General features: G+C 37.6%; 1 protein-coding gene across 30 annotated transcripts in view; it reads left to right on the top strand.

Annotated features, from left to right (window-relative positions):
• Window positions 1-10,925, top strand: part of tim (timeless) — a 510,805-nt gene that overhangs the window by 143,838 nt on the left and 356,042 nt on the right. For 4 of the 30 annotated variants that reach the window (XR_010850866.1, XR_010850867.1, XM_067091823.1 and 1 more), the window contains exon 2: window positions 6,298-7,661. The exons of 25 other annotated variants lie outside the window; for them this stretch is intronic. Coding sequence is in view for 3 of the 5 variants with exons in the window: in XM_067091823.1 (XP_066947924.1) it covers window positions 7,472-7,661 (190 nt within the window). In the remaining 2 variants the exon portion in view is untranslated. Of the gene's footprint in view, window positions 1-6,297; window positions 7,662-10,925 lie in introns of those variants that run through there. One more of the 30 variants, XM_067091846.1, reaches the window with a different exon arrangement.

Genomic DNA, 10,925 nt, shown 5'->3' on the forward strand with positions numbered 1-10,925 from the left:
GTAACTGTGCTGCCGTTTACCTTTGCGACGTATCGGAGGCAGCATCATCTTCGGTTCCAAATTCCGCTAGCACTAGAAAGCTCACAATGAAGGACTTTCTTTTGAAGATTTGATGTTCACCTGCTCCCACATCCAGCTTTTTAATGGGATGCTGAGTGGCGTTCTATTAATAGGACGTGGTTGTAAATGGTCGCTGACTCTCCTTCCACTGTGACGCCAGCCTCTGCGCCCTAGGCTCGTGCTAAATCAAGGTAGACTTGAAAAGTCTAGAAGAACAGATGAGAGTAGCCTGGGCTCGGAATTGCTTATTGCCATTATTAATACGATAAAGCTGAGCCTATATATCCATTATTATTTGACAATGAAATGACATCGTTTCCAGATGCATAGTTAAGGCTTTTATATGAATGCTTGGGCAGTTGCTCTGTTCCGCTGGCTGACAAAATTTAATGGAATAATTAGAGTATTATGAGTACAGTAGTTATTTCTTCCCGAATGTCTTTGGACTCTGTCTTTTAATGTGTTTGTCAAGAAAACGCGATCGCTATATTTGAAGTTTGTTGCAGAGAATTGCATCTATTTTGATGCATCTAGCGTCGTCCTTTTCTCTTGAAAAAGATTGGCTATAAATTGCAGTTTTCAATTGAAATATTTTGTAAAGTCGTCTCATAATACTTTATTTTAACCAAGTATTTCTTGGTTTCCAGCGTGCAGCCGATGCAACTAACCCTTAATTCGTGTGCGCGTTTGGAAATTGTTTTTGAAATAATTACCGGTGTACTTAACGTGTTGCAAGATTTATCATCCCGGTTTTAAGTTTCAAACCTCTCTCTCTCTCTCTCTCTCTCTCTCTCTCTCTCTCTCTCTCTCTCTCTCTCTCTCTCTTCCCCTTGTTTTTTTGCTGAATAAAGATATTGTTTTTACACATTAAGGTTTGACCTCGTTTTTTCTGTACATGGTTCAGACTTTAAGCGCAAGGTCGATCTCGATGCAGTGTAATGGTGTTGTTCACCTGCCTCCTGTACATCTGTGTGCGTAGGAAAGTGGGAGGAAAGGGAGCGCTGCTCGGTATCCCGAAGAGGATTATTTCAGTACTTGTTTCTTCGGTCTGAAAAGAGCTTGGCTTTTTCCTCTTTGGGAGAAGTTTCGAACTTGCTGATTTGAGTTTTCAACAGTTAGAGATGTTTTTAAGAGTTACAGACATTTACCTCTGAAAGAAGCTTTGGAATGTGGTTTGTGTATTACCAAAAATCCATTGTCTTGTGGGTGTACTCAGAATGGGCATTAAGTTGGTTTTTGTTGTTGAAAGTTTCATATATTTATCTTTGCATTTTGAACGGGGCCCGAAATATCTGCCATGTATTTAATTCCTGTAACTTTGAAGGCGTGTTTGCGTGAGGGGAAGCGCGCCTCATCATGTTTGCAAGACGAGGCGATGACGTCAGCATCCAAATCGTAATTTCCTGTTATTGTCACTTTTGTTTTTTTAGGTTCACTGCTTACGCTGTGTGTGCATGTGTATAGACTTGTGTGTGGGAGTGGGTGCATGTGACGGGCCTCCGTAACCCCCGTCCACACCCCCTAATTTATGTGGGTGTTATAAATGGCCATAGGAGTGGTGCTGGAAGAGGGAAACCCCGTGGGGTGGGGAGCCAAGTTTCGGTGGACTTTTTCACTCAGGGCGTCGTAGTCTGACGTCACCCTTAACTTTTCGTTCGCCCACATGTGTTCGTTCATTCAGTGCTGTTTTTCTTAATGGTTAAGCCCTCCCCTCCCCTCCCTCCCCTCATTGTTTGGATTTTTCCGCGGGGATTTGAAGGCGCTCATTCATAAAGTAACGAACCGCCAGTTCTTGTTTTCGTTGACCTTTTTAACAGGCACTTTTCATTTGTAGTAAATGGTTAATATACGAACAAAAATTGCTAATTGCGAGTTGAAATAAATTGATGAGAGTCTCCCTTAATGTAATCTATTGTTATTAATCAAGCTGTAGAAATCAGTCATAGATTGTACCAAGATGTTTACAGAAATTTCTCTTCAAATATTTTTTAATGATCATACAGGTGGCGTACAATGTCACTCATTGTGTTTCAGTATAATGCCACGAGTGATTGTAATCGTTTTTTTTTTTTAATGAGCGAATAAATTCTTATAGTTACTTACGTCATTTAGTTCTTGCAAATCACAAGTAATTTAGTATTTAATGACGTGCTTTTAGGTAATGGATTACCTTGAGAATTTACAAAGAAGTAAATGTAAATTGCCGGAAGATTAATCACAAGAGTAAGTCAAACATGGGTTTTTTGTCCGTAGAGTACCATTTATCATTTGCAGTCCCGAGGGCCAAGCTCTCTTCCCCAGGAATGCATCAGGCACACAACATAAGACGCGCAGCCCTTACATAATATCTAAGTAGTCACATTTAAATGGTAATACTATTTTTCAACACTACTCTTGTCATTTGGATCTGGACATACAGAAAGTACATAGTTTTTCATTAATAATTGATTTCTTTCGTTTGAATGCAAATCCATGGTATCTCGACGCTTTATCACCAAATCTTCGTTGGTGATGCGTGGTTTGAAACTCGATCAATCCCGGATCAGAAACTATTTGCATCGGGAGTAGAATTTTCTAGAATACCGCTGCTATAACTTCGTGATAGCTGTTCATCGAACCCAGTTGTTGATGCGAGTATCTGCAGAGACTATTTAATAACTAAATTTGACCTGATCTTAAGGTCTTCGTATATAAACCGTTCTTGTATGAATACCTTCATGCTCTCTCTCTCTCTCTCTCTCTCTCTCTCTCTCTCTCTCTCTCTCTCTCTCTCTCTCTCTCTCTCTCTCTCTCTCTCTCTCTCTCTATATATATATATATATATATATATATATAGAATATATTTATGTATATATGTATGTAGTCATTCTTGTTTTGGTCCACCACATTCAAATAACTATTTAGTACTAATTTCACTGCACAGGTCATCAAGCGGAGTCGAATATAAGGGGACGTTCTTGAAACCTTGCGGCACGGAAGACGAATAACGTTAGCCCGTGTCACAGGCATCCTGTGTATGCGCAACTTTTACGTTGAAGGAATTGTAACCATGACAAAAGATTTATGTTAAAGTATTTCTTCTAATTCTTCTTCTTCGTCTTCTTCTTCTTATTGTTTATCATTAGTTGTTTTTGTTGTAATCTGTTGCAGTTTGATAGTTAAGGGAAAACTTTAAAGTTGAAAAACTAATGATTTATTGCAACGTTTTAGTTAAACACTTGAATGTTTTGCTTTCACTCACACATCTTCACGCCACCAAATCATACAATCATACAAGAGCTACCCACCATCTCATTTGTCGGGTCGGTGTCTGGTTCTTTATCGCTGCTGCAATTTTTTGGGATTCCGCCCCGCTTTCATATCCCTGGTTTTGGTGGATTTAGACCCAGTGCTCTTTCCGTTTCCAATTCGCCAGGGTTAGGTAAGAGTCCTCTCTTATCGTATCTTGGTATCATCGCTTTCCTCACAGAGTTTAAATACCCACCAAGAGTCCTAAACACTAATAGTTTAACATATTAAGAGGTAGGTTGGTGAGCTATTTACACTGGTCTTCTGATTAGGTAATCTTTTTTTTCAGTCTTTAAATTCATTATGTGTATATATAAATATATATATTTATACCTGTGTATTTCTCTACATAGTGAATAACAAAAACGCTTAAATAAACTGAGTTGCATTATATATATATATATATATACATATATATTTATATACTATATATATACACATATGTACTGAATATATATATATATATATATATATATATATATATATATATATATATATATATATATATATATATGTGTGTGTGTGTGTGTGTAATTATATATATATATATATATAAATATATATATATATATATATATATATATATATATATATATATATATATATATATATATGTATGCATGTACATATACATTTATATTTATAATATGCAGCTTAGTTTATTTGAGCGTTTGTGTTAGTCATATACATTATTTTCCACGAAGTATGCATATACTGTCTTTCCGCCAGTTCATGTAGTAAGACATTTAAAGAGACTCACTCTCTCTCTCTCTCTCTCTCTCTCTCTCTCTCTCTCTCTCTCTCTCTCTCTCTCTCCCCGTCGGTCAGTATGAAGTGTGAAGCATTTAGCGACACAATTCCTGCCTTCGACTGAATTGAATTCCTGAATACCTATAAAAGGAACTTTATGAAATAACAGGTTTATTTGAGGCCCTTGTTTCCTCTACGAATGAGAACAACCCAGCTTTCACTTCTCTTCCGCACTTTTACCAGTAAATTGGCGGCGCTAATTTCGTTTCCATGTTTTCCACAGCTCTTGCAATTGGATTTGATGATGACTCAGCTTTGAGAGAGAGAGAGAGAGAGAGAGTCTATCAGCTTCGTTATTAGATCATGACGCCTTTCCTTAGGTGGGGAGAAAAAGTATGCATTGACTTCTTGGCTCCGGCTTCATCTCAGAGAAGAAAAAAAATATCTCTCTCTCTCTCTCTCTCTCTCTCATATCTCTCTCTCTCTCTCTCTCTCTCTCTCTCTCTCTCTCTCTCTATCTCTATATATATATATATATATATATATATATATATATATATATATATATATATAGTGTAGCAATAATTGGAACTTAAAAGTTCTCTTCTGAGTTATTTTGTTGAATCTCAGAAGGTATTTGTCAGCGTTGCAAATCATTATTATGGATGTTCGTACGTCAGTCATTCCAGTTAAATGTGTAAAGCTAATTTAAATTATCCTTGAACGAAGTAGATACTAGTGTAATGTGGATGGCGTCTTATATGAATTTGTAGTCAACTGTGAGGTGCTACAAGGGAATATTATGTCACCTCTGCTGTTTGCCGTTCTTATAGATTTTATGATTAAAAAAAAGTTTTTGGCGAATAAAGGGAAAGTTTAAATCTCACTGTCAATAGAAAGTTGACAGACTTATAAGATACAAATGATGCTGTCTTAATCAGCGGAGCACCACAGGATTTGCAAAGCTTGCCTAATATATAGTGATATACAGTAGATAGAGAGCTGGGACTCAAAATTAATCTAAGAAAAAGCAGATGAAATGAGGACATTTGTATGCATTTGTGTGTGTGTGTGCGCCAGGGTCGATGGGACATAACAGGTCAGTGTCCTTATCTGTCTTAGTGTTGATGACAAATGAAAGAGAGAGACGTGGGTGGGAGAGGGTCGCCCGCTGAAAGAGAGTAGGACAGAAGTATTATGAACAGAGGAAGAGAAAGGCACCCGTCTGTGTAGTCCAGCGAGTGGTGTCGTTTCACGTATGACCCCATAACTTAGCGTGTATCTGTTTAACTTTTGAACAATCAGTGTTGAGCTTTAGTCGTCGAAGAATGAGAAAAGATTACTCGTAAGATAGAAAATATCTCTACTGAGGATGTACGGTCCAGAAGGTACGTTGCCGATGGCGATTAAAAGTTTTCATTTGGAATGCGTTTTGCCGGAAACAAAGACAACGTGCAAACTCTGTTAAATGTGCCTCGAGGTGGAAGCTTATGTTTCCTTATATATATCTTAGTGTCTGTCTGTAACATTCACGGTTTCTATATTTATACCTCATTATGATATTTTCACGTACTGTACACATCTTTCGTTTACGACGAACAGAAATCATTTCAGCTGTATTCATTCAATTCCTTTGCTAGTGAGAGGAGATGGCATGAATGGAACTCTGTAGAAATTGCTTTGAATTCAAGAAGTCTGGTTCGACAAGGAGGTTCATCTTGTATGCCAATCCTGAGTTGCTCTGCTCTCGCTAAGCCTTCCTTCTGGTTGAAAAGACTCTTTAATGGATTAGTTGGAAGGTCAGAGATTGGGATGCAAAATAGCCTCTGTCGTTGGCCACGCCTGAGTTGTCATCAACATTGGTTTCATTACTACTACTACTGCTACTATTACTAAAGCTAATAATAATTATATTAATTAATTGTGTATATATACACGTATGCATAAACATATGTATACCATATATACAAGAAATATATATATATATATTAACAACTGTAGCATGAATCAAAAAGTCATATTAGCGTTAGCAGTCGTAGTTGTAATAGCAGGTATCGTATCATAATTTTCAGCAGAATATGCAACTAATAATGATTTTTGGCTCGCTTATTATATTGTATCTTTTATTTTTTTTTTATTATTTTACCTATTAACTGCTAAAATATATTCACTGTGAAAATCGTTATTATTTGAACGAAGACCTTGCATGAAATGAAATTGGACTAAGTGAGCGAGTTGTGGCGGAAGAGAAAGGAAGTGAGAAAGACAAGGAAAAGCATTGAAAGCGACATGATAGTGCAGAGAGCCACCCACCCGCCAGTGGACAGTGAAGACACGGGTCAGCTCTTTGTGCCCAATGTGCGGGAGCAGTGTAAGGCATGTTGCCGGCAATCGCCCTCACTGCTGCTGGAGTGCTGCCGTCCATGGCTTGCAAACAGCCCAAGAAAAGGAGGCGACGTAGACGCATCTCTTTCCTAAACGGACGATGCACCGTCGTCCCACTTCTGTGTGTGTGTGTACACTTACACAGCAGCAGCAGAAGCAGTAGGAGCAGTAGAAGCAGCAGCAGCGGCAGTAGCAGCAGCAGCAGCAGCAGCAGCAGCAGCAGCAGCAGGAGCCCGTCGTGCTTTCTATGACGAAACAGAGAAATCCAGACAGAGATTGAGATGTAGCTTTTTTAATCTTTTGTTCTTTTTGGAAAGGAGGATAGAATCATTCATTACTAAAACTACTTTTAGGATAAGATGTAGTCACTCTTTGGATATTCTTCGTAAATGGATGTGAAGAGTACTTTAAGCCTGTAGTTTTGAGTAGGTCGTGATAGGTGTTCTTAGCTTTGCTGTTATGAGAAAGAAAATATATGAGAAGATATTATATTCATAGCTGTTGCTTTGATGTGATGTTGAGCTAATTAATGTATATGTCTTTTAGGGAATTCAAGCTTCACAAATATTTATATACGTATCCATATATAGATAAATATATACATGTATATTTATATACTTTATTGAAGAGATTGAGAAATCATACTGTTATAGGCAAGGAAAAGGTCCTTGACAGTTGCTTCCTGTGATAGGGAGTGGGAGAAGAAAATCTGCTAATTGTGATCTAGGGATATTTACTAGTACACAGAATGGGCTCTCCACGAACCTAGAACCTTTGTCGTCTATGAATACTGTTTTAGGAAAATCAATTCAGTATAGTTCACCATTTAGAGAGCAGAATCACCACCACTACCCATCACCCATTTTGCTGCTTCACGGCAAGTGGTCCTCCGATCAGTTCCTTTTCTTTCACAAAGAGTCCAGCCCCCGCTTGCTTTGTCAGAGAAGGTGTTTGATTCCTTGCAACCCCCCACACACCCGTAGGGAACATGCTAAAAGTTTTGGAAAGTATGCAAAAAATTTCGATGCAGGTGAAGTACAAAACATGTCGAAGACTCCGGAAGGGCATGTCCCGCGAGCAGGCGCACGAGATGCGAAGGGAGCAGCAGCATAGGTTAGGCTCGCGTGCCGAACTTCGATTAAGCAAACTGGCCGAAAAGAAACTAGCTGAGGAGAAAGGTAAATGCAGACATCGTAATATATAATCGTAGTCTCTATAATCACTAATATTACCATTTTGTCATGATCTCTTTTCTTCAGATTGAAGCAGTTGTTGATTATTCTGTGATGCTTTGGATTATCCACAGACGTTTTGTATTGGTTACATTTATTCCTGTATTTCATGTTTTGCAAGATGTTGAGAACACAGCCAGACTGATCATGTGGTTATCACATTGACGGTTGAACCTATGAGTGGGGTCATATGATGAAAGTGGTGTATAATTGTATTATTTCATTATATTCAGACAATACTTTCTTTTGACCCCAGAACATTAAGTTATTTTTCGTTATCTATGGCTAATCGGGTTTGCGTCAAACAAGCAAACGAAAATCAATGTTTATATGTGAAATTCATAATCATGTTTGTCTTAACATCAGTCAGATTTTTCTTCCAGTCAAACTATTTACTAAAAATAGTCTAAATATGTATGTTTTGTCCATAAGCTGTCATAAGTCTGTTTTATAAAATCATTGTTCTATTTTGCTTGACACTGTATTTCTATAAATGGGCCTCTTATGTTTAGTTATTACAATCTGTTATGTTTCTTAATAACTTGAGTATCGGATAGCTCTTAGATTATAACTAGTCAGTACTAGGTTACGATAACTAAGGACGTAACATGTTGCCTTTCGGTACACCAATGTAGAATAACGTATGCTCCGTCAACAGAGATTCCCATTGTCTTTGCTTTAGTGCGGTCATTTGACTAGACATTTCACGGGTAGTGAATCCGCCATTGTTTTTGTCGCTCACAAATGCAACCCATTCCGTTGAGAATTGCAATTGCCAGAAATCCAAAAGTGGTGATAGCCGAAACAGGAAAGTGAACGCGCTTTTTCTCATTTGTTAGTTTTCGGAGATGCATTAGATAGCGAACCTAGTTTTGTGGATGTGAGCAGAGAAACTGATAACAAAAGTAATGCTGACATTTGCAGTTTTCACCTGATGATACTGAAACTTTTCATGTTAAAAGGCTTCCAGCTTTATGCTAACACTCTCTTCTGAGCTTATTTTATTCCATTTTGATCATAGTAAGTATTCACTATTCTCCCATCTGCAGTAAGTAGTACTGTGTCAGGTAGGTTAGTATTGTAGTGTTTATCTGTTCATCTAATGACTTTATCTGTGTAACTGTCGTTAATGTAATTTTAAACCTTATTTGTTGTACGGTAAGCATCTCACTGTGTTACCTGTTTGTAACTTGTCACTCGCCTTTTTATTGGACAAGGGTGAAGCAGCCGCAAGTTTTGTCAGTACTTATTGTAGATGGGTTAAAGCTGCATCAGTAAAAGAGCATTTAGTAACAGGTAGCTGTAACTTCATTTTGTTTAACTGAAATTTAAGCGAAATTATAATTTATGGTGATCCTGTTCTGCCCGACTCCAGTAAATTTTAGGCAATATGCAGAATGTTTAAGAGAGTACTAATAGCTTAATAAGGCAAGGTTATGAGAGAGGAAAGAGAAGAAGCACTTGCAGACGGAAGACTATATATGTATATAAAATGTTGTGAATGTAAGCTGAATAACTGATGTTTTCTGGAGAAGCAGTTACGATTGGGAGCTTATGACTGAGAATGGCGAAGACAGGAACATTTTCTGAGATTCACCAGAGTAGGTTTTTTTTTTTTCTGGAATAGTTATTTAAGGTGATGGTGGAGTAAGGGGAAGAGCGTAGTTGAGGAAAGAAAGGCAGTGGGAGCTGCGCAGAAGGTTTGAAATAGAGAAGGTGTTTTTAGTGACAAAAACATGCGTGTCTGATGGGGATGTGCAACAAGAGTGTCTTCTGTAAGTGGTGCCTGGTTGGTGAATGTTCATAAGAGGAAAAGGTAATAACAAAATGGATTATCTATGAGAGAAGATGTGGAGTGAAACGTACTGAATTCCTTAACGAAATAAAGATGGCCTAGAAGGTGTGGCAGCAGCAACTGTTTAGCATAAGTGAAAAGACATACCAAGTTTGATTGTAGAAGCCTCTTGGTCAGACAGAAGCCTGGTTGTTGTGTTGCGCAAGTTGGAAGTCAGCGGTGCAATACACGACGAGAGGGTGACACCAACAGGAAACTGGGTAGACTTTTCCACATAATTGTGCAGCTGTTTTTGTATATTTGATTACAAGATTTTGATTCCTAATCCAGCATTTTCAGGATGAATGTGGCACCGACTGATTTCTTGTTTCGTAGAGACCACCCTCTCATATGCTAGACTTGATGACAGAGTTTGAAGTAAATGTCAGTATTTTTATATGTCGTATATGCATTTTTTCTTTTAGTAATATTTATTTATCTTTAATTCATAAGACATTCCTTTTGGAATGGCACCCTCATTTTGCAAAGTCTTCGTCTGGTAATTTTATCTATAACTCGTATAGCATAATTACATGTCTATATGTTTTGTGTACTTATGGTAGCTACTTGTGTATTTGATAAGTTGGCTAATGTGACGTGCACTGTTGAAATGTTGCATCCTAGCAGGGCACTCATGATTTGCTCTGATTTTTTGCATGGCACAAAACTCGTGGAAATATCCTTTTCTGTGTGTAGCGTTCGAGTTATAAATGCTTTATTTTCCATTCAAGATGCAAGTAACTTCTGGCATTTCACATTCAACCTTTAGCACAATCTGCTATTTATGAAGAGATGAGTTACAGGGAGGGGACCTGGGAAAGCTATTTTCATATATCAGGGATCATGAAGCCTACGCGTTGCTCTAAACTACGGGATTTGCCACTTTGGAGAATTGCCTTAAAGGGAAAACTTCCTTGCCAGAATATATTAATTTTTGGCGTGACAGATGGGTCGACTGTTGTTAGGGCGATTTAGAATTACTTATCAAGAGCTTGCTTGCTACATTTAGCAATGTTTATGAATGATATGAAGTGTAGTGTTCTTTACAGAAGTTACAGTATCTCTTAGAGCGATTAAGAGATGTGAAAGTAGGAATTTAGAGATTATTCTAGAAATGATTTTTCAGTTTTAGAGTAGATTCAAAATTATGTGTGAAAGAATGTAAATTTGAATTTAATGGCAAATTTTACTCACAAAATTTTGGTATGTCAATGGGAAACCCTCTATCCCCAGTGTTAAGTAACTTATAAATGGAATTTTTTTAAAAGAAAATATTAAAAAACATAATCCCACGCATTGTAACATGGTTTAGGTATGTTGACGACATAATTTGTGTATGGCCAGGGGACCAAGATGTAAATAACTTTCTTGTCAAG

The sequence above is a fragment of the Macrobrachium rosenbergii genome, chromosome 48, assembly GCF_040412425.1.
Source record: "Macrobrachium rosenbergii isolate ZJJX-2024 chromosome 48, ASM4041242v1, whole genome shotgun sequence".
Lineage (NCBI taxonomy): Eukaryota > Metazoa > Arthropoda > Malacostraca > Decapoda > Palaemonidae > Macrobrachium > Macrobrachium rosenbergii.